Source organism: Aptenodytes patagonicus, chromosome 3 (genome assembly GCF_965638725.1).
Source record: "Aptenodytes patagonicus chromosome 3, bAptPat1.pri.cur, whole genome shotgun sequence".
Classification (NCBI taxonomy): Eukaryota; Metazoa; Chordata; class Aves; order Sphenisciformes; family Spheniscidae; genus Aptenodytes; species Aptenodytes patagonicus.
Genome location: NC_134951.1, coordinates 28816594 through 28841010, shown reverse-complemented (window position 1 = coordinate 28841010; position 24417 = coordinate 28816594). Strand labels below are relative to the sequence as shown.

At 39.2% G+C, this 24417-nt stretch overlaps 1 protein-coding gene across 3 annotated transcripts in view; it reads right to left on the bottom strand.

The window, feature by feature from the left end:
* Positions 1-2446: 2446 nt before the first annotated feature.
* The window catches only part of FAM83B (family with sequence similarity 83 member B), a 57782-nt gene continuing 35811 nt past the window's right edge, over positions 2447-24417 (bottom strand). For all 3 annotated transcript variants that reach the window (XM_076332960.1, XM_076332959.1, XM_076332961.1), the window contains exons 3-5: positions 19442-19606; positions 11200-11324; positions 2447-8837 (exon numbers count right to left, since the gene is read on the bottom strand). In XM_076332960.1, the coding sequence (XP_076189075.1) occupies positions 6488-8837; positions 11200-11324; positions 19442-19606 (2640 nt within the window). In that variant the 3' untranslated portion in view covers positions 2447-6487. The remainder of the gene's footprint in view (positions 8838-11199; positions 11325-19441; positions 19607-24417) is intronic.

Sequence of the window (24417 nt, the reverse complement as noted above, 5' to 3'; positions counted from 1 at the left end):
TAAACATGAGATGCTAACACAGTTGACCTTACCCTGTTTAATTTTTGATCCAGCTTATTGCTACCTATATTTTAGTCCAGAAATTTTACATTAAAGTGATGTCGACTTTGGTCTTTTCTCCGTTGTTTGGGTGGACTCTTGGTCCTGTAGGAGGTGCAGCAGTTCTGCAAACAGTGATGCTGCCACAAAGCAGCTTTGAGATCTCAATTTGCAACATTTCACTCCACATTTCTGATGGCAGCGTTTTTTAAAAAGATGTTCTAAATTTTGAAATAAAAAATGTTAATAACAGTATGAGCCAGTGAACACAAGAACACAGGAATGAGCTGAACTTTAAAAGAAACATTTTATTTGGTAAAAAATAAAAGTAATAAATTATTTCAAGACAATTTTTGGTTTGTATCTGTACATACACAGTGTATCCATAACATAGCTGCTATGTAATCCAGGAATTCCATCTGAGAAAAAGGATTTACGTATCAAGTAACAATTTTAAATGAAACCAGCAATCTTCTACATCTTCCAGTATTGAAACCAACTTGATGGAATTCTTTTCCCTCCCCCCCCCCCCCAAAATAGATCAGTGTTTCTCAGCTTTTTTAAATCAAAGAGCACCTGATTATTATTTTTTTCCTGCTGCGTTGGTGTACCAGATTTCATTTTCAACTGGTAAAAAGTACATTATGAATGTTCACTTATGACTTTATCTTCTGATTTTACTTGCTTCCTTTGCTGTATGTGGAAATACGTGCAAATGCTTTTCTGTTATGTCTGGTTGTGCTTTTTCAGTCACCTGAATTCACTTCCATGTCATCTTTTGAAATCTTATGGATCACCGGGGATCCACAGACCCTGCACTAAGGAAGATTGATCTAAACCCTGAAACCAGAATAATGATATTTTAACACCAGCATATGTGACATTTGGAAGAAACATGCCAGACATGTCAAAACGTGGTGTCACCATAGGTCAAAATTAGACGTGGCCCAAAGAAAAGAATGAAACCATATATTCAACGGTCTTCCAAAATACATCAGCTTGGGTTACACTGAGATTTTTCACACCAAAATCTAACAAACACGTATGGCTGGTGTTACGCTTTATCCTGGGACTGCATAGTTTAAAAAGCTAAGCGTGTGTTTAATGCCTTGTTGGATCGGTTCTTCAGAGTATTATTAAAGGGCTTGGAAAGCTGTAGACAATCAGTCTGAATTTTGAGCACTTTGATTGCTAAATGAGGCAAGAACAAACAAGGTACAACAGACGTGAGAGTCCTGTGTCTGAATGCTCATAAATGAGTTTGAATTTCTCAAACACAATAAAATATTGCCACTGGTGCGTAGTCTTTAAAGTATTTCTACTTCAGCTGTCATAATTTTTGTCTGCTTCGGAGAGAAAAGAAGCAATTTTTTCTCCCAGCTGTATTTACATATGGAAGCAACACTATCAAAATAAACGTTTCATGGGCCTCTTATGAGAAGTGATTATTTTTCCCCCCATCTTTTGCATTTATCCATGGAATTTTTAGTTAGCGTAACACACATGGTGGGAGAAAGATGCATAGTCTTCACAGCAGCTTCTTCTGAAGAGATGTCCAGTCATTTTTAGTAAACCACATTCTCTTCCAGAAATATGCAAAAATATTTTCAAGATACACAAAGATTGATTTGGGAATCTAGCACCCTATATACCCCTGGCTTTTCAGAAATAGGACTTGACCACTTTTTAAAGTGTTACATATATGAAAATTGCTTTTAAATACTGAGGGGGGGACACACCATTCTAAACAAGAAGGAGGTTAAGGGGATTAAAACTTAACTAATCAACATCACTAAAGTAGAAATCCACACTACTAGTTTTGCTTAACAGCAAAGCAGCTCTGTTTTGAGCTGTCCAAGAGCAAATGTTTTCTTCCATCCTGTTTCTCAATACAGAAAACAGTTCTCAGAACATGCAACGTCTTTGGGATCACGTCAAAATGTGAAAAATGGAGACCTAACTGTAACTCTTGGTTTTGAGTTGAAAATGATGAAAAATTTCAGACCGTATAGAAAGGTACCAAGACATCTGTAAGCACCTGTATGAAATAAAGAATGAAATGGCAAGACAGCCTTTTGAGCATTGCAGTCTCCTCTCTTGTCACCAGGGTGCTAATGGAATATGTACTCATTCAAGTGAAGACAAAATTGGAGTAACATGTCCCAGTTACCTGTGAACTACTGCAGCTTTACGTTGCTCTAACCCTCCTGACTAAATGAAAACAAACTAAAAAAACCCCAAATACTGTACTGTGCAGTACAATAGTGATATGGAGAATAAATTACAGTAAGTACCACAGTAACCTTACTGATCTGTCTGCATTATACAGTTGCAAAGCTACTTGTTGGTTGTACAGCTTATCCCACGTAATGCTACAAATGAAAAAAAATTATATTTATTGTACAGCTTAGTGGAGCCATTTTAAATTTTATTTTTACATTGTCTTGCAACAGATTTTGGTATTATTTTTCTTATGACTTCTTTTATAAACCACAACATTTCCTAATACGTTTCAGAAAGCTGAAAAATGATCAAACAGTTTTTTCTCTGAACAGTATTTTTTCACCTATCAATGCACAAACATCTATTGCCTGATAGGCTTTTTGTTTCTCTCAAGGTTTGTAACAAATACTACCACCCTCATGTATTAGACAGCTGGAAATTTAATTTTTCTTAATTTTTATCCTTTCCTTACATCTAGTTCATGTTTGTTAGCATGAATAAAGAGTGCGGTGCAAGCTCACTAATAAGAGAACAACCAACATTTTGCAATCCGAGAGGCGGTAAAAACTGTTTATTACAAGGCTGCAGAAATGAAGCAATTTATTCACCGGGTATTATGACCGTATGTAGGGGTGGTTTGTTTACGATGTGAATTGAACGGGCACCATATGAGGAGCCTGTAATTCCTGGCCGCACTGCCCCCCGCTGCCGATGGTGCTCCCGAGGCCACACTCAGCATTGCACAACTCTGATCAGGTTTCGCACAGCCACCCTCCTAGATCTATTATGGCGCTAATGGGGTTTTATTTAATGTGGAAATGACACGTCTTTTTTCATGGGTTTCACAACTCCCAAGCCATTTGGCCAGATGACCATCATGCATCACAACAGCTATTACTTCACAGCCTTACAAAACTGGGAGTGCATTGGGTGTGTGCGGGGTGTAACAAACTTGCAATGTGCAGAGCACATTTAGGACACGTTGAACGAAATGCATCTCCTTGGAAAAGCAGAAACATCAAGACAAGCTTTGGGAAAAAGGAAGTTCAAAATATAAACTTTATTTTTCCCTCCAAAAATGTGCATATCCCTTTTCTTTGCTGATGCAAAGAGCAGGTATCTTTTTTTTTCTTCCATATTTTTCCTTTCTATTTTGCGCAACAGCTAGGTTCCCACACAGACACGAGGCAAATCAGACAGGACTGGGTGAGCATTGTTTTCCCGGCTTTAACACCCCGTTCTGGAAGGAACAAAATAACAGTTGGTCCTTGCACCACCTGTGGAGCTCCCCAGTGTGGTCCCCTACCTTCAAAGCCCTAGCTGCAGGCAGAGCATGGGGCTGCTGCGCCCGTCGTGTCAGAGCCTCACGCTCCCCAAGCAGCATTCCATCTTGTAATATTTGTAAAACAGTGGTGTCAGTACATTAAGTGTCTGATCCTACTTCCACTGAGGTCTGTGGTGGTCTTTTGCATTAATTTCAATTAATCTCGGATCAGGCCTTAATGTAGCACCATTCCTATGCGGGGTCTCTGAGGAGAGATCTGAAAATGAAAAAAAAGCCAGTTCTACAGTGATTTTTTTTTTTTTTTTGCATTATTAAGTCTATGAGCAGGCTCTTCACTGAAGACTCTTAATCTTCTGTGTAGGTACAAAATAGTAGTATATATCTATAACTTGGTTAATTAAAATATCTGCCTTCTCAGGACTCTCTAATTAGCAATCTACTTTGAAAAATACAGTAAAATATTTCCAAACTGTATCAAAATGGATTTCCCAAAGTTTACTACAAAATGGAAAGAACTGTCACTTCAAAACTTGCCCCAAGACCCTTGTTCTCCCTCTCTCATTTCCTTCCCAAATATAGTACTGCCTACAAGTGTATGTCAGAGCTCATAACAGTACAAGGGAAAACTAAAGATCCTCCTAAAAACTACCCACACCCTTTTTAGCACCACCTGCATCTTGGTTAAGTTCCTTTGCTGTACTGTTAATTCAGGCACCATCCTGAATAACTGTCTGCCCTGCTAAAAATATTAAGTTATAAAAAGTACAGTATTGCATTGCTATTGGCTGCATAGCTGTGGAAGTACGTTGTGCCTATATTGAAAATATGCCTGGAGCACTAAGGAGACAGACGCTCCTTGCCTTGGGTCTGAAAATGCTGCCCCTGTTGGGACAGAGTATTTCAGTATAAATGTTCATTTGGGAAAAATACCAACTATGGCATTTCAGCAAGGAGTGAACAAAGTGACCAGTGTTCATCAAGAAATTAATGAAATCTCTTCCCTGGTCACAGGTAAAGGGGAAACCTAAACTTTCAGCAGAGGATTGAGATGCAAGACTTTGCCATTCTCATGAAGAAATACCATCCCCACAGTGAAACAGTTATTGCTATGATGCATCAACCTAACAAGGTTGCCCGAGAAACAGTTTGAAGAAAAAGCTGACACTGCTTCACTGAAATCACTGACAATAACTATGGTGAGTTCACAGGAGCTACAGCAGATTCTCGGTGAGAAGTAGATTTCCGTATAAAATCTCTTCCCGGGGCCACAGATAGAAGAGACAAATGAACTCGATCTAGCTGGTGCATGAAATGCCTTTTTGGTGTTTCTTTCTAAAGAATAAAGCCAAGACCTTCCTAGTGGGACTCCTCCATAGGATGCTGTAGGACCTTTCAGATCTAAGAGTGAAGTGGTCTCCTAAAACATGCTCCTGAAACATGAAGACCCTCATTGCTCTCAGCAATCAATCTTCCCAAATTTCTGAATTTGGATCAAAACTGTTGCAGAGCATCTTGGTTATGGCATTCTCCTGAGAGACAAACTCCACATCCAGGAGGGAGTGAGCCAGCTGAATGTTCCGGCTGCACATTGCAGATGAGAAGCAGGTGCCATGCTGCTGCCCAAACACCCTGCCTGTGTTTTTTTAAGCACTAACCTGGCACAGGCACTTAATATCAGGAAATTTTTTATGACCTAGAGGCTCGGATGAAAAAAATTCGTCCCTTAGGCTGCAGTTAGGTGCCTAAATACCTTCATTAAGGTTGAACACTTGCTACTATCACCCTTCACTGATACTTTCTTTGGCTTAGGAGAGGTGCCTTATTTTTTGATGTGGCGACTTTTACGAACCTCATTTTTAGGTGCCTAATTGCTCCTGGCCTTGTAATACTCATCCTGACATAAGGCAGCATTGCAGGGTTGAGCTTGCAATCTCCCTCATATGCCTAGTCTAAGCACTTGCAACCTTATTTAAAAAAAAACTAGGTTATTAAAGCCAGAGTTGCAAATATATCTGGCAACAAAACAGACTGTCGCATGTGAAACTCTAAAACTTACCTGAGAAATGGAAGTCCACGGACAATTTTTTTTTTGAAATACCAAATAGAAAAATGTAACAAAAAGCTATTTTTAGAGTACATTACAGAATACTGGCATGTTATACAAATGTAATTAACCCATTGAAATTTAAACTATTTGTAAGTTATTTTCAAGGCACCTTATTTTATAAATAGCTTTTTTTAATGCTTATCCTACATTCACACTAGTTTAACCATGTAAACAAGTCTGTGGAATCTCAGATTAAGGTCACTTTAAGATCTGTGTGCCAAATACTTCAGAAAAATATCGTATTACATGGGAAATTCAATAAAGTAAGATAGATCCATCTGCTGCCCAAATAGTTCAATAGACACTATGGGGTAAATTATTAACAAGATGAAGCCTAAAAGAGGTTTTAAAAAATTAGTTTGAAGGTAAGTAACATGCAATGCATTAACATTTGTGTTTATCATTTGAAAGTGTACATAAATGCTGAAAAAATGCAAGCCACTATTCCTAGTGCTATCCTATTTTTAAAGGGCAAATCTTTGAAAACAGTATTATTTGAAGTTTAAAAACATCCTCCATCTTTTTTTTCCCCACACTTAATCTTACAATATGCTAGTATGTACTTTCTTCACCGGGAAAATGTATAAGATTAATCTTACAATGTAAACATTATAAACAACCCTTGAGACATCTTCTGGACACAGAATTTCTGTAAAGACTTAAGTATAACAATTCTAGGATAATTATGTAAAAATATGTACATTCATTCCAATGTCCTAGACCCAAGAAGAAACCCAAGTAAGCTCTACAGAAGTTGCCTGTCAGTCTTGTCCAGTTAAGATTATGTCCAGCTTTGCTACTCTTGCTGTATTTCAACATAATCAACAAACTTTTTACTTGCTTTTGTGTAGGAAGTTCCCAAACTTTTGCATAAATCCCCTCAGCTTGTTTTCATTAGGCTGCAACGGATTGTAACCAGTTGAATTGTAGCTGACCATGTGATTACTCCTGCCGTAATTATTCCCTAAGGTCTTGCTTTTGGTATCTGAGAGATGTGAACTGCTGTTGGGTGCATTTCCTGGGGGTTGACTCGCATTTTCCATCTTGCAGAAAGGCTCAAAGCGGCTATAAACACGCCTTTCACTCAAACGAGATCTTAGCTCCTCTTGGCGTTTTGAGCTTGCCAGCTGTGGTGTCACTGAATTTGCTCTTTGAAGAGCAGAAACAGGGGCACTTTCGGGAGTAGTATTTGTGGTGATTTCCTTTACGTCTTGATACTGAATCTGTTCTGTATTAAATCTTGGGGTAGATGCATCTCCTGCAGTTTCTATGAACTTACTTTCAAGGGGGCACAAGAGAGGACACTTTTTATTGCTTTCATCAGATGGAGGTTTTTGAGGTTTTGGTGACTTCGGAGACTTTGTTGGGCTCCCGGTGACATCTTCTTTACTTCTGTTCAAGCTACCTTGAGAATTTGATGATGTGTTTCTCTTTCTCCTTGGGGAAGAATCTGTCTTATTCTCAGAAATCTTTGGTTTTTGATTCTCTTCTTCAGAAACCAACGTGTCAGAACTACTACACATTCTGTAAAAGGCAGGACCTTTGTTTTTTGACAAGTTTTCCTTCTTGTCTGGTGTGAGATTAAGAAGTGACCGCAATTTCTGAGATCCTTTCTTTAGAAAACTTGGGGAATTCTTACTTTCTTTCTTTGATGTGCAATCCTTACAAGACTCCTCTTTGCTAGCTTCAGTGAGAGCAGCCATAGAGATTGCCTTGCTAGCAGTTGGGCTCTTTAGCTCTCCTTTGAGGTTCTTCTCCTCCTGTGGCAAGTGGTTGGTGACACTGTGCAAACTTTTAGAGCTCTTCAGCGTGTCTTCTGGAAGTTTTGGACTAACTGGTTGCTTAAGTCTATGCCTAGTCAATGTGCTGTAAACGTAACTGGATGCATGTTTGTTGGCACCAGGGTCTAATATGGACTTTGAATTAAACATAGGAAAACTCCTCCTTTTTAGCATATTTTCATTTTGAAGGTTCTTCAAATTCTCTGCATGTTTGTCAGCACACAGTGTTGTGTACAAATAGAGAGATGAGTCGCCCGTTGCATTTGAATTTACACCAGGTTTTGTGTTGTCTGCAATATGAATTCTGTGGGGTTTTGGTGCATCTGATTTAAGTGGGACGTTTGTGCTAAGCTCTTCTAAAATATTATCTGTTCCATTTTCCACACTTGGAGCATGATTAGATGTCCCTTTAGGTGTTGCACTTCCCTCTGACCCAATTATAGTTGAATTTGAAGAACTTGCACAGCTGCTTACTTCCTGCTGTTCAGGTAAAGTTGGCTGAAACACCAACGATGATCGTAAGCGAGAATGAGAATATAGCGCATGAGCTTTAATATTTTCAGCTGTGTCATAGCTATCATATCTGTCACCCAAGGCCGACTCATTAGACTCTACTGGATAATCTGTTTGATCATTCAAATATGACTTAATTCGCCAGTTACGCAGGAATGATTTCGTTGTGTGTTCGAGGGTCGGCATCCTTTGCTGCAGATGGCGGATATGATTATCTGTCCCATTAAAAGACCTCCGTACAATTGAATTTCTTTCTGCAAGATTTACCTTTGGTCGTGAAAACTGATCGGCAAAACTTTGCTGGGGTGTATTGTAGTTATTTGCATATCCTCCTCGTAATGAAGAAACAATACTAAGGCTATCAGATGGCATTTTCCAAGTATTTGATGGATTGTTGGCTCTATTAATAGCTCTGTTGAGCAATAGGTAAGGTGTCCTTTCTGGCTTCTCCCCAGCATAACTATGTCTCTTCCAGTGCTCATTTTTTTCACTAGGTTGATACTGCTGGATTGGATTTTGCATATTAAAACCTGGATGAAATGGTTGTTTATTATAGGCTTGATTTCTTAAGCCATATTTATCTATTTCATTTACTACATATCTTCCTCGAGTTTTCCAACAAACAGGATCTATATTGTGAACCTTGTCTTGCCTACCAAAAAGGTTTCTTTGGCTAGAAACTGAAGCCAAGGAAGACACTGAGTGTTGGTATGTATCATTATCCCAGAGTGTCCTGCGACTGTTTACCCGCACTAATTCTGGGGCAAATGAACAAGGAACAGAAGAACGGGCGTACAGTGTCCTGAACTCTTCATCAAAGGATTCAACCAGCTGTCCTGTGATAACTTGAACCATACTGAGGTTGGTTTTTTCAAATGACCACATAAAGCTGAAAAAAGAACAAATGACCATTAGAAACAGTTCTTTTGAAGAAAGGCATTACACTGGTCCTTCTTGATAAGAAAGCTTTCACACAAACTGGGTTTTGTACAAATACTTTCTAAATAAATAAATAAATTGCAGGCATGATTAATGGAATTTGGATTTGGAAGGTCTAATCTAATCTAAAATTTCTTTACTGAAAGAGTGGTTAAACATTGGAAGAGGCTGCCCAGGGAAGTGGTTGAGTCCCCATCCCTGGAAGTATTTAAAAGACGTGTAGATGAGGCGCTTAGGGACATGGTTTGGTGGGCATGGTGGTGTTGGGTTGACGGTTGGACTCGATGATCTTTGAGGGCTTTTCCAACCTCTATGATTCTATGATAATACCAGTTGAACTCAGCTGGAGACTTTCCACTGCTTTCAGTGGGAGCAGGAATGAGTCTATAACTACTTAATTGCCCTTATAAAAAGTGGATATTGCAAAAAAGTGTTCAAAAATGTAGAACAGTGGAGTACAAATACCCAATGGAACAAAATTACCTCTACAAAGACTAAGCCAGGATTGACTAGACCCACTGTATTTACTCCTGAGTCTGAGAATGTTAATGTGTGGTTATGTTGTGAAAAAAATACATTTGAAATAATATGCAGAACTGCTTCAACAGTTCTGAATGTACTTCACTCTAAACACATTTTCAAAAAGATACACCTCAGAATTGTTAAAAAGTTTACATTTTCTACTATGCACGCCAGATTGGATATGAACGTTTCTTTTAATTGCAATGATGATATTCCGATTAAGGAAATTTTCCTCTTTTGTATTGTACTTAGAAAGGCTGAACACATGCTCAACGCTAAGTAGCTACAGCTACTTTACAGCTACAAAATGAGATAAAATACATTAACATGTACATTAAGGATGTTTCAACAAGCCTAATATCATGGTGTCAAAATCTAATTTGTAGATTACAACAAAGAAAAAATCTGTTTTGCAATCCTATTTTCATGAAAAAAAAAGAAAAAATTTAATTAAATCAATGAACTTGTTTTATTTGCATTTGTCTTCTGGATGTTAAAAAACAGGTTTGTTGTAGTCACGTAAATAGCTTGCTGATTTCATTTTTTTTGTTTTGTTAGTTTTGTATTTTTCAGGAAATAATAGTGTGCTGAGATTAAGTCAAATCATGCTGCATGAATTTTTTCTATTAATTTTCACAATTAAGAATAATATATTTTGCAATATTTGGAAAAAACCTAAACTTTTAATTGAGTTCAGAGAGCAAGAATTCAGAAAGACTCATCTTTCCTGTTATAAATCACTAGATTCTTTTACAAAGCAAGCTTAATTTCTACAGAAATTGATGATTCCAGCCCCTGTGGTGCTAGGTCTTAAAGCAGTGTTATTTTTCAAAATGAGAAAATTTTCTCAAATGAGAAAAACTATCACATTCTCACAGACTCTAACACTGTGTGTAGATGTCAAAGCAGGCAGACTCTCCCTGGACGCTCTTACACTGATTCATTTATGAACTCGTCACTTACCTCACTACCATTTATATACATCAACCTGAATTTGGGGCTGGCCAAGTCTCAGAGGAAATAAAAAGCCAGATTTTTGAAAGCTTACAGTGGTGGAAATCTATGAAAGTCAGTGGCTGTGGATCTGGCACCCAGGCACTATGCTGGCAGAAACTAATTCAGTAGGCCAAGGGAGAGAAGTATAGCATGAAAAGAAAGAAAATATTTAATAATGTGTGAGATAAAACTGTCCCTGCTTTAACTTAGTTCTTTTCCAGCTCTGCAAAGCTGTAAGTTCTTCCAGCCTATGCTTTGCACACATACACTGGAAATAAAACGGAAAGTATAAAAAAGAAACTTAGCTAAATATAAAGAAACTATGTCAACTTAACTTGGGCAATTCTGAATTTGACCACGATACACTACAGAGTGCCATAGAATAGGTCTATAATGTTAGCTTTAGAAGACTATTACGAGAAGGAACTATCCAAGAGAGCTTATGAAATAATTTTGGCAGCTTTTTCTGTAGTGACTGTTAAACAAGAATAATTCAGACAATATAAGACAAATCAGGATTTCTCTCTCCTTTTAGCAAGTCTCCAGCTATAGCAAAAGCTATATACTTTATTTTTTACTTGTGAAAAACTAACCGAGGATCTCAAAATTTGGCTTTGTGTTAGGCTAGTTAGCAATAAATATCTACGATAACTTGTTAAATTACAGAAAAGATAATCAAATTTATCCATGGAGTTCCCTGAAAGAATTTTCAGAAATAGAAAAAAAACAAATTTGCAATAGGAGAGGTACTGAGATAACAGGTTTTCTGCAGACACCTCAGTAACTGATCTTACCTGTAAGAACCATATATGACTTTCTTACAGTCAACAAGAATAAATTTTTGTTCCATTTTTCCATGGAATTTTGCTCCTGTTTTAGAATAGTAATCTTGTCCTTTTACTGTCCGCACCCTCATGTTCTGAAAAAGACAATTGAAATACTTTAGTTGGTATACTGTATTTCATGTTTAGCATCCAGGGGTTTAAAAGTCAGAGGTACAGTAGGAGAAGAGTTATATTATTGCATGTTAATAAACTCTTCAGGGAAGTAAACTCTGATCAAACTTGTCCCCTAGGGACCCAAAATGGCAAGTTATTGCTTTGTCTTCAAGACTGATGAGATTTCCTAGGCCACAGAAAATGAAATTCTACTTTTCCATAGCCACCACTCCCAGAAATGAAGTTCTGGCACAAGAAGTCTTTGACAAGAGAAAGAGGTTTTGTACTGTAAAAAAAAAAATTCTTTTCATCATCTGATGTACAATATTTAGATTTCCAAGCATTTCAGCTAATCCGAGACAACATCTAAAGAGCCAGGATCACTTTTATTTTAATTGAACAAGGCTGCTATACCTAAAACCACAGATACCCCACTCTGAGATGATCCATTGAATGATACCACCTGGCACTAGAATCCCTTGCAGTTTTATGACCAGTAAGATTTCTCAATCAGCTTTGCACCATGGCATCAATCACACTTCTAAGTTCAGAGATGCTACCACAACATGCATAGGTAACAAACTTTACGCAGCAGTTGTTTGAATTCTGTTGAAAAGCTTTATGTTTTACTCATGCAAACTCAGTAAATTGCACTTGGGAAATTTTCCATGTTGGATCTCAAAAATGTGGTCTATTTTTCTCCCAGACTGTGGATGAAATTGATTCAGCTAAGCCAGCGTCTTTTTTTTTTTTTCCTCCCTACTGTCACTTGTTTTTTTAAGCTCCTGGAAATAAAAAATTCAAAAGAAGTTTTAGAACACCTTCTGGACTGTACTACTACTACTAATATACTAAGAATAAAAAGTTCTTACATGGATGTAGAAAAAAAATAAAAGCATTTATCAGAAATTGTTACAGAAAGGCGCTTATTTATAAAAAAATTAATTTTATATTCAATGCAAACCGACCTACAGCATCTACCTCATGTGGCTGCGAGATACAAAATGCTTCACAAGACACAAAAATAGCTTGGAATATAGCTGTGAATGATCACAATATTTACTGTAGTTTCTAGCCTTGCAATATTTGTTCTAGCAATGCTAATTTGTGGTAATTTGCAAGTATTCCAGTGGGAGTGAAATCCGTAGTTTAGCATTGGCAGTAAGAAAACAGAATCTATATGGTTATTACATAGACTGTATATATGGAAATAGAATATAAGACTTGTGAATACAAAGGAATGTCTTGCTTCACGGGACTGCTACAAGGACAGGTTGAAAATCACAGCAGACATGCTCTGTGAAGGCCAGGTACAGATGGATTAGGGCTGTTCATGAAGCAAAATGTTTAAGATTGTGTACAGGGTAAATTCCGCAAAACCAGGGGGATAAAATAAATAGAGGAGAATAGAATAGAATAGAATAGAATAGAATAGAATAGAATAGAATAGAATAGAATAGAATAGAATAGAATATTTCAGTTGGAAGGGACCTACAACGATCACCTAGTCCAATTGCCTGACCACTTCAGGGCTGACCAAAAGTTAAAGCATGTTGTTACGGGCATTGTCCAAATGCCTGTTAAACACTGGCAGGCTTGGGGCATCGACCGCCTCTCTAGGAAGCCTGTTCCAGTGTTTGACCACCCTCTCAATAAAGAAACGCTTCCTCATGTCCAGTCTAAACCTCTCCTGACACAGCTTTGAACTGTTCCCACATGTCCTGTCAACTGGATACCAGGGAGAAGAGCTCAGCACGTCCCTCTCCGCTTCCCCTCCTCAGGAAGCTGTAGAGATGTTTAAACTTACAAAAGTATTTAAGATTCCAGTCTATAAAGTATGACTGAGTTTGCAATACAGTTACATAAACCTTTATTGTCTGTGGGAGCACTTACACATTTACCTAAAACATATGAAGTTCTAATAAATAGAGGTTGTAGGAGTTTTAATTATAGTGTCTACTACAATCCAATGAATTTATCTTTCCAAGCAGAAAATTCAAAAAATTAGGAGAAAATCTCCATGAAATGAAAGCAGATTTCCAAATAACACATGCTTTCTAAATCAGTACATATTTCACTGTTGGTTATCTTAAAACTTTTATCAAAAGAAAAATCAAATCAAAGAAGCGAGAGTTACACTTAAAAGCTGCTGACTTGGCAAATTACGGTTTAACTCAAGCTATCCAAGTTCTTTAAATTTTATTTATTTATTAGGTGAGTTTTTACTTAGCATTTTTGTCAAGCTGTGTTTGAACAAAAATGCAATCAGTTAAAATGTACAAAGACAGCATTTAAAAATTACTTTTGTTTGTGACCTAAATGTCTTGCAAATGTGCTAAAAACATAAAACATGAAGTTTATATCTTAATTAGATAAATAAAAGAAGTATTATCTAGAAATGCTGTAAAATTTTAAAAGGTAAAAATTTTAAAAGTGAAAATACAGGTGGATGCTTAGGTCTATTTTCAGAAACAGCTAAAAAAGAAACAGTAACAACCCAATTTACATTATTGAATGAGAGGTTGACATAATTTTGCACCTCTACCTGCTAATCACTTTTGACAATCTAGCATTGTGTCTTTCAAGTTTTCTGCACTCTGATCAGAAGTTTTCTTATCAATGAAAGTAAATTTTCCCGCTTTTCCAGTGTGGTTTTTGTTGAACTTTGAACAAGCCAATCCCACTGAAGAAAATTATTCTTTCTCCAGCAGCTACTCAAGCTTTAAGTAAAAGTAATTAAATAAAAAGCTTTTATTTGAAAGTTAAATAGTGTGGAAAAAGTAATTCCTGAAAAAGAAAAAAAGAAAATACTGGAACTTACCCATTCTAAAGATTATCACAACAGTAAACCCTTATTTACTATAAAGTAAAATTTTGTGAATTAGTCATGAAACTTGCATTTACTTCAATGACTGTTTTACCCAATTCTATACACCATGTAATTATATTTGTATGTCAGATTTATATGTAACTATATTAAATTATATTTATGTCATTATAATTCGAAAAAGGTAACTTGAGAGGCAGCTTATACGTTTTCAAATAACCATAACAAGTAATGCTGGCCTGAAGACATGCCAGTTGAACGTATCAAATCTTATTGAGATAAGGCCTGATCGGTATTGGACAGGATATCACTTGGGAATCTGGAATGCCGGAGGCACAAGCAAGGCTAATGGCTTGCAAATTACCATACTCTATAAAAAAAAGCTTTGCCTCAGGTACTCATAAGTTGAAATATAACTTCAAGTAGGCATATCTAAAAAAGAAATCAAATTTACATTAAATTGTTGTTTTTAAAAAAAATCATAGTCACTGCTTCCTCTGTTCTCCTTTTTCTTTTCCTTCCCTTCAGTATTTTTCCTCCTGCAGCTTTTCTATCCTGCTTCCTTAACCCTGCCAACTCTTTCCCTGTCTCGGTAGGTCATCCACTCGAAGACGGGAACATAGCAGCATTACAAAGGCATGTGCCAGAGACCATGCTAACCTTTCTCACATAACACTTCCTTTTCCTCCACAGTTCATCTAGCATTCTTCACCTACTTCAAACCCTCTAATTAGGTGCCAGGGATGCATACTTTGAATAATTGTCCAAAATACAGACAATATTTGAGGATATATAATAACAATGTGTTCCACTTAGGATTAGAAGCAGTAAATATATACATACTGAATTGCAAGCCCCATTTGGTATGAAATGCTGGGCTTCACCTTCCTACTTGGTTTCATCCTCAGGCTACAGGACACCCTGCTAACAGTGCTAACGGTAGTGTCACTGATCGCTGCAGAAGTGTTAGGCATCACTGTGGGTAAAGCAATAATTCCTTTATGAATCCTGAGAGGAAAATCATGGGCAAACCGTAAACCACACATCATGAAGGATCCCAGCTAGCCTGACGGGATACACAAAAGTATGTAAGATTGGCCATAGCGAGTCAAACGGAAAATCTGTCCGGTCCTGTAACCTGTTTTTGTCAGTGACTGCTAGTGGATGCATACAGAAGAAAAATTTAATCAAGGACTTGATGTTTTAGGAGGTTTTTGAAGCCAGACACAGGATCTTCCAAGAGCAGGGTGTAGGACACTCAGGGACATCGAAAACATCCAGTGGCTGCAGTTTAAGGATGGCCATCAGGGCTATCCAGTTAAATGACACCCAGATGATGAACAGGAAACAAGCTCTAATCTCTTTTTATGTATGACTGCACCATTATCTTCCCAGAGAGAGCCACATAAGCATGATTTAAAATTTTGAAGTATAATTCAACATTACACATTTATTTTCATCAGTAAAAACCCTCCAATGTGATAGATAAGTACAGTGAATATACTGGTCTCAAACATTTCATTTCAGCACTTTTTGTTTGTAGAGTCGGTTTTTATCAGTGTACAATTACTCACCCTGTACTTGCTGTCAAGAAAATGCACAAAGAAGAAAATGGATGTCTACCTAACACTTAGCCTAACAGTTTTAAAGGAAAAAAAGTCACATTTCTCATATTGTTCATCATTACCAATATTATTTATTAACCTGGGCCTCTCTTCTTACTAAGAGATAATAGTTGGTGTACAAATGCTAAGTAGTTTTCAAGCTCGCTTCTATTCTGACCTCAAATCTGATTCAATGACTACTGAAGACAAAATCTCAATGACTTCACTGGAGTCTGGAGTCCCTTAGCACAAAAGTTTGCTCACAGATACAACATCGTGCTGTGCACGTCTATTTAATAACCAAATTTGACTTAGACGTAGAAGTACTGGAAAACTTTTGATGATTTTGATAACACTGGTGAGAAATAACAGGCAGCAATCAGGTCTCACGAGCAGCTCCTACTATGCATTTAAGCATGCATATCTGGGAGTAGACTTCACAAAAGGAAAGTAAAATCAATTCAGTAGTGGTTCTGTTTTCTCACTCCTGCAATTCATTAAAAATACTGAAAGGAGTATCAGGCGATAAATAGTTCCTGTCAGATTGCTTTCAATATCCTCCTGTAGCAAGATGATTCTTCCTTATTGCCAGAGAAGTAAAAATAGGTTTCTGCAGAGCATGGAGCCTCTGCCACATGCCTCACCTCAGACCAAATAAAACACAAAGATCTGGCATCAGCTGAGGAGCTTGATTGACTTCTTAGGCATTAAACAACATTGCCTACACTGGTTCATTGTTTCTAATCCAAAATTAAGCTACTGCATTGAGCATTATGGTGGGTCTGGGGATTGTTGTCTCGGTGCTACATTTTGCAGTGCAAATCTATGTCATAGTTTGCTCCAACACCTATCAGTAGCAGAAAAAAAAGCATCTCTCAAAAAATTCAGCTATTAGTTTTTGAAAAACCACCTGAAAAAAGTCAGAATCTGTAATGACTCTTCATCTTTCTATGCAAAAGAATCGCTGACTGAACAACAAGTCAGACTGGAGAGAAAGTTAATCAAAAGAAGCTTAGAGAGAGATGAGAAAAAATAGAAACACATTAATTAATGGGGAAAAATGTAGGACAGTCAGGAAACAGATAAATGAAAGTGGGGAAAGAGAAATGGGAAAGTATAAAAAAATGAATTATTTGAGTTGAGTTCCACTAGTGATGTTAAGGTGAACATTAAGTAAAAACCAACGCACAAGAAGAAATGCTGTAGAAAAGACTGAAAAAGCTCCTAGTAAACTCCTGATTTCATGTTCTCCTATACAGAATCCAAATAATAATCACAGAATATATAGACATTCCATTTTTTTCAGTTATATCTTTCAATAGAGGGAAACATGTCCTGACATGCAGACTACAGATGAGAAAAACTGTCTGCACAGACATTTAATGTAGATTTATGAATAAAATCCTCTTCTTTTTCCATACAGACTACTGAATTGTAACTCTGAATTCAAAAGTACAGTCTCGCTCACCACTGCATCTCATTTTTTACTGATACAAAGGAAGAGAGAAAGAGCCAGAGAAGGCGTTGAGTCAGAAAAGCTTTACAGAAACTCATCATAAGCGCATGGCATGAGGAGTGTCTGCTATACTCCTGCAAGACTGAACCAAATCATGCCAGAGAGTAACAAGACCGGTGCTGCTGGTGCTACATCCTGAGGAAAAGAAACAGATCCATACATCTCTGTCCTCTTCCTGCTTTCACTGAACAGAAGGGGAGGACCAAAAGCCAAGAGCACAAAAAGTTAAAGATGGGGTTTTTTTTGTGAGCCTTGAGGCGATGGGAAAAAGAGAAAGGGAGAAAACTTCTCCAAAGTACTGACTGTTCTTTCATAGTCAACATCAGTTTCTCTTCACCCTCAAGAAAGGCACAGGAGAATTACTGTGGGAGTAGTAAGCTTCTATTCCCAGAGCAACAGTCACTGGGAGTAGCACTTGCATGAGAAGACCATTAATTTGGACAGCTTTATTACAAGCTAAACTGGAAACCCAGCACACAACTCTCTTTGGCATATATTTTTCATTTTCTGATAAACCTTGAACTATTCTAAGTACACCTTGCAGAGTAAAGAAGTATTTTATTTCTCCCATCGTTACGAAACAGGGACATATAATACATAATGTCACTGAAAAGGCCAAGTCCAAACCTCTCCAATCCACCCTAACCCATACAAAATCCACTCTAACGTATGTACATTAATTCTTTCAACCACAGTATAAATGCCTGTAGGTCTATAAAACCATATTAAAAAGACAACCTCGAACTCACCCAAAAGAAGTTAAGCTTTCGAAACAGCTGTAGATACACATTGCACAGAATTAACTTGAAAATACATACTATAGCATTTTTTGAGATACTGCTTGAAATGCATGCTCCTAATTTCTTTTATTTTTAGAGGATAAAACTCATGCATAAAGAAACATACACCATTTTTGGCAACCTCTATGGCATAGTTAACTCAAGTAATCAGCAAAGGGTGGTATCTTAAGTTCCAGAGTATGGAAATATTGCCAAATACTGACTTCATGAAGGCAAACATGACCAGTGTTTACAAACACACAACATATTTTTAATGTTTTCCCTCCAAAAGTTCCCATAGCTCTGTATATTAGGCCACCAGAGGGCAATCCCACACACTTACACACAAGAAACAAGCATGGAAAGTGGTGTGGGAATACATTTAAGGACCTAAGTCAACACTCCAGAGCATAAACTGGTATAAAATACAGGTTTGCTCCAAAATTCTAACAAAAAGCCTTCTTTATCCTCACAAATACATCACACCTCTAGCTGATTTTTGGACTGGGTTCTTAAAATGCACGCTGCTAAGAAGAGCTTTCATAATATTTTTGCCAGGAGCAAACACAGCCTAACTAGTTACAGAAACAAGGACTTGCAAATGGAACTACATGGAAGTTCAGCCAAGGCAGTGCTCAGAGCTTTGCAAAGAAAGTCTGGCAACATCCTTGGAACTTCTTCAGTGCTATCTACAGTACAGTAAATCTAGAAGTATTTATGAAGCATTTACGTCACGTCAATGCAGCTCATGGTTTGTATTCTAATCCCTGTTAAATATTAGGGCGGCACAGGACATCTTGTGAAAAATGTAAACCTTAGTCTTCTTGTTATCTTTCTTAGAGGATAAAATTACGTATTTCATGAATAAAAGTAATATTCTCTAGGACATGATGCAGACAGACATGATAATATAGATTTCAGGAAATCAGTAATAAAAGAATCTTGGGCCTTTTAAAGTATTTTAATAGATAATAACTTTAACGATCGTAAAATGAAGTATGCAATTTATTAATTTACATAAGCTTTATGACTCTATTTGTAGGCTACTTTAAGAGAAAGCAAAAAGAAGCTAAGTTTTTCAAACATGTAGTATTCCTAAATACGTAATAATGGAAAATTATTTTATAAATAAGATATGCAAAATTATGTCAATCTATCAAATACTTGTTTTGACACATGAAAAAGATAACAATCTTTCTAAAGAGAAAAACATTTGTAGAGAAGGTTCTGCTGAGAGCTTACCTATTTATACCTCTTAGTTAATTTGAAAAAGTAGTATTCGATAATCACTTTTTGAATAATAGTCCCTTTTCAATAGGTTGTGGAGGAACAAGTAGTGAATGTTCATGCACAAGAATACAGGAAGCCTTACCCTGAGCCTCTGAACTTGACAGCCTTGCTTCTCCGTCATTTTCAGAAAGTGACTGAAGTTTGACTCATCAAGCAGGAGATACACTGCAATCCCTCTAGCAGATGCCTCCACAATTTCTCTAAAGATATCCACATCTGTAAACATATCCATAACAACGGCAATGACCTGAATAAAACAGAAAAGACACAAATTATTGTATTGTATAAACATACGTATAAAACTTCACTGAAGCTTGCACTGGGCAGCTAACACACTAGTATTTTTTACGCATCAGAAAGTTCTAATAGTTTCCATGTGGTACCACTTAACCTGGAAGGCTTTTAAAGACCACTGGATCTTCTTTTTGAGAAGTCAGGTGATTGCTTGTGTGATATTTGTCACAAGTACCAAAGTCTGGAAAAAGTTGTGTTGTGGCTGTGTGTAGCGATTGGTTATACGAGGAGAAGGAAATCCAGTGGAAGAGAAGGGGAAACAGCAATATGAAAACAGTGGAAAAAATTAAATCATCAAAATATAACTGTAGAGTGCAGTGTGCATAAAAAAATTTTCAGATAACATTTCTTACAAGGGGCTTGTTCATCTTTCATCATCTTCTCTAAAGCTAATGGCTCAAGAGCTTGGAGGAGTCAATAAGTAGACACTGAAGAGCTGGAGGAGTTGAGGACTTCAGGATCCATACTGATTCAGCACTCTTACTGGGATGAAGCTTCCTCACCTGGTGAGAGCTTGATTCAAGAAGATTAAAGTGCTGAACACCAGCTACTGATGCCCTTCAACCTATGGGGATAAAGTAAGTATGTCTGACTGGGAAAAGCAATGTCCTGCTAATGGTATTTTGGAGATGATATACTATTGACATATCATTAGCAATTCGGGAAGAACTAGTATTGAAGCGTTAGAGGAAATAACAGAGGGAGAACACGTATCTGTGTAGCTTTTAAAGATAATATTCTTATCCACTAGAGCCTTTATGAAAAGTTCCAATGAGATGTCTCAGGGGCTCATTGAGAAGCCTTTAAACTAGGTTTGAAGGGGGAAGGGGATAAAACCAGGCTCACTAGAGATGAGCCTAGGGGTGGCGTGCCGATGCTGGGGGTGAAATCAATAGCCCAGCTCAAGTGCATCGCACCAACGCCCACAGCATGGGTGGCAAACAGGAGGAGCTGGAAGCCATTGTGCAGCAGGAGAGATATGACTTAGTCACCATCACAGAAACATGGTGGGGTGACTCTCATGACTGGAGTGCTGCAATGGATGGCTATAGACTCTTCAGAAGGGACAGGCGAGGAAGGAGAGGCAGTGGGGTGGCCCTGTATGTTAGGGAGTGTTTCGATTGTCTAGAGCTCAACGATTGTGATGATGATATGGTCGAGTGTTTACGGGTAAGGATGAGGGGGAAGGCCAACGAGGCAGATATCCTGCTGGGAGTCTGTTATAGACCACCCAACCAGGATGAAGAGGCGGATGAAGCATTCTGCAAGTGGCTGGCAGAAGTCTCACAATCGCTAGCCCTTGTTCTCGTGGGGGACTTCAACTTCCGGGACGTCTGCTGGAAATACAACATGGCAGAGAGGAAACAGTCTAGGAGGTTCCTGGAGTGTGTGGAAGACAACTTCCTGACGCAGCTGGTAAGTGAGCCTACCAGGGGAGGTGCCTCGCTCGACCTGCTGTTTACTAACAGAGAAGGACTGGTGGGAGATGTGGTGGTCAGAGGCCATCTTGGGCTTAGAGACCATGAGATGATAGAATTCTCGATCCTTGGTGAAGTGAGGAGGGGGGCAGCAAAACCACAACCATGGACTTCCAGAGGGCGGACTTTGGCCTGTTCAGGACACTGGTTGAGAGAGTCCCTTGGGAGACAGTCCCGAAGGGCAAAGGAGTCCAGCAAGGCTGGACGATCTTCAAGAAGGAAGTCTTAAAGGCACGGGAGCAGGCTGTCCCCATGTGCCGTAAGAAGAATGGGCGGGGAAGACGACCGGCCTGGCTGAACGGGGAGCTCTTGCTGGGACTCAGGAAAAAAAGGAGAGTTTACCGCTTGTGGAAGAAGGGGCAGGCGACTCAAGAAGAGTACAGGGATCTCGTTAGGTCGTGCAGAGAGGAAATGAGAAAGGCAAAAGCCCAGCTAGAATGCCATCTAGCCGCTGTCGTTAGAGACAACAAAAAATGTTTTTACAAATATATTAATGACAAGAAGAGAGCCAAGTAAAATCTCCATCCATTATTGGATGCGGGGGGGAACATTGTCACCGAGGATGAGGAAAAGGCTGAGGTACTTAATGCCTTCTTTGCTTCAGACTTTAATAGTCAGACCAGTTATCCTCAGGGTATTCAGACCAGTTATCCTCAGGGTATTCAGGCCCCCGAGCTGGAAGACAGGGACGGCGAGCAGGATAAACACCCCATAATCCAAGAGGAAGCAGTGAACGACTTGCTACGCCACCTGGATGCTCACAAGTCTATGGGGCCGGATGGGATCCACCCGGGAGTGCTGAGGGAGCTGCCGGAGGAGCTTGCCAAGCCACTCTCCATCATTTATCAGCAGTCCTGGTTAACGGGGGAGGTCCCGGACGACTGGAGGCTTGCCAAAGTGACGCCCATCTACAAGAAGGGCCGGAAGGAGGATCCGGGGAACTACAGGCCTGTCAGCCTGACCTCGGTGCTGGGGAAGATTATGGAGCGGTTCATCTTGAGGGTGCTCACAAGGCATGTGCGGGACAACCAAGGGATCCGGCCTAGCCAGCACGGGTTCATGAGAGGCAGGTCCTGCTTGACCAACCTGATCTCCTTCTATGACCAGGTGACCTGCCTAGTGCATGAGGGAAAGGCTGTGGCTGTGGTCTACCTGGACTTCAGCAAGGCCTTTGACACTGTCTCCCACAGCATTCTCCTAGAGAAGCTGGCGGTTCACGGCTTAGAGAGGTGTACTCTGCGCTGGGTCAAAAACTGGCTGGACGGCCGGGCCCAGAGAGTTGTGGTGAATGGAGTTCAATCCAGTTGGCAGCTGGTCACGAGCGGTGTTCCCCAGGGCTCAGTTTTGGGGCCGGTCTTGTTCAATATCTTTATCGATGATCTGGACGAGGGGATCGAGTGCACCCTCAGTAAGTTTGCAGACGACACCAAGTTGGGCGGGAGTGTTGATCTGCTCGAGGGTAGGAAGGCTCTGCAGAGGGACCTGGACAGGCTGGATCGATGGGCCCAGGCCAACTGTATGAGGTTCAACAAGGCCAAGTGCCGGGTCCTGCACTTCGGCCACAACAACCCCATGCAGCGCTACAGGCTTGGGGAAGAGTGGCTGGAAAGCTGCCTGTCGGAAAAGGACCTGGGGGTGCTGGTTGACAGCCGGCTGAACATGAGCCGGCAGTGTGCCCAGGTGGCCAAGAAGGCCAATGGCATCCTGGCCTGTATCAGAAGTAGTGTGGCCAGCAGGAGTAGGGAAGTGATCGTGCCCCTGTACTCGGCCCTGGTGAGGCCGCACCTCGAATACTGTGTTCCGTTTTGGGCCCCTCACTACAAGAAGGACATTGAGGTGCTGGAGTGTGTCCAGAGAAGGGCAACAAGGCTGGTGAAGGGTCTGGAGAGCAAGTCTTATGAGGAGCGGCTGAGGGAACTGGGGTTGTTTAGCCTGCAGAAAAGGAGGCTGAGGGGAGATCTCATCGCTCTCTACAGCTACCTGCAAGGAGGTTGTAGCGGGGTGGGTGTCGGTCTCTTCTCCCAAGGAACTAGTGATAGGACGAGAGGAAATGGCCTCAAGTTGCACCAGGGGAGGTTTAGATTGGACGTGAGGAAAAATGTCTTTACTGAAAGAGTGGTTAAAGATTGGAAGAGGCTGCCCAGGGAAGTGGTTGAGTCCCCATCCCTGGAGGTATTTAAAAGATGTGTAGATGAGGCGCTTAGGGACATGGTTTAGTGGGCATGGTGGTGTTGGGTTGACGGTTGGACTCGATGATCTTAGAGGTCTTTTCCAACCTTAATGATTCTATGATTCTAGGTGCAAATTCAAATCAAATATAGCCTTTCACAGGTATCAGACCAGGCTTTATAGTGAGCATGTTTTACCATTTTCACTAATCTTTAAACTATCTGTACCTCAACTTTAATGGTGTAATTGTTAAGTTACAATCACTTATCTTATTCCAGAACTGAAACATTTACCTCACTCACAAAATTTGGTAAATGCTGTTGCACACAGCCAGGTAAAAGTTATGTCTCCAGTCAGTCATCTGAATTACCTTTTTGAGTCCTACCTGCTTAGAACTAAAAGACTCACTTATGACAAACATGTACTTAAAACAGTAGAAACATTAATGAGAGCTGACCTACAAAAAATAAAGTAAAATAACAATGTCATTAGGGAAGGTAAAAAGACAGCACCTGAAGTAGTAAAAATGAAGGGACTTGGCCTTACCATAACATGTCACCTGGCAGTAAAAAGACTCTCTACAAATCCACCAGTCAGAGAGGAACTGAATGGCATGAAGTAATTAAGTTCTTTCAAAAATCTTAGGTAATATGCCCATAGACTACCTCATTCATTTTATTGACCTTTTGAAAATAAAACCTAAATGTGATTTTTAAGAGTACAAATTATATTTCTTTATCTAAATTTGAAGTGAAAGACTGAAAACCACAACAGTTTATCTTGACTCTAAGGACCTCATCACTTTCAGACTGCACCTTCTGCTTGGTCTTGTTTCTGAGATACACAACATTAACTGAACATGACAACCCTATTTATTCATCTGTCTTGTTTCACTTATGCCTGAGCAGAAATCTGCCAAGACGGATCAAGTGTGTTAGGTAAAAAGACCAAAGAAGAAAGTCTGTTCTCAAATAGTTCTGTTGCATTACCTGTGTCCCCCTCCCTCTGAACTCCCTAATTTCTTCTTAACCTTTCCTTTTCTTCAGATCTTTTAGAAATAGGTGCTCATTATGTTCAAGGATCTATTTAAATGTAAGAGAGAAATCCTGAATGGATT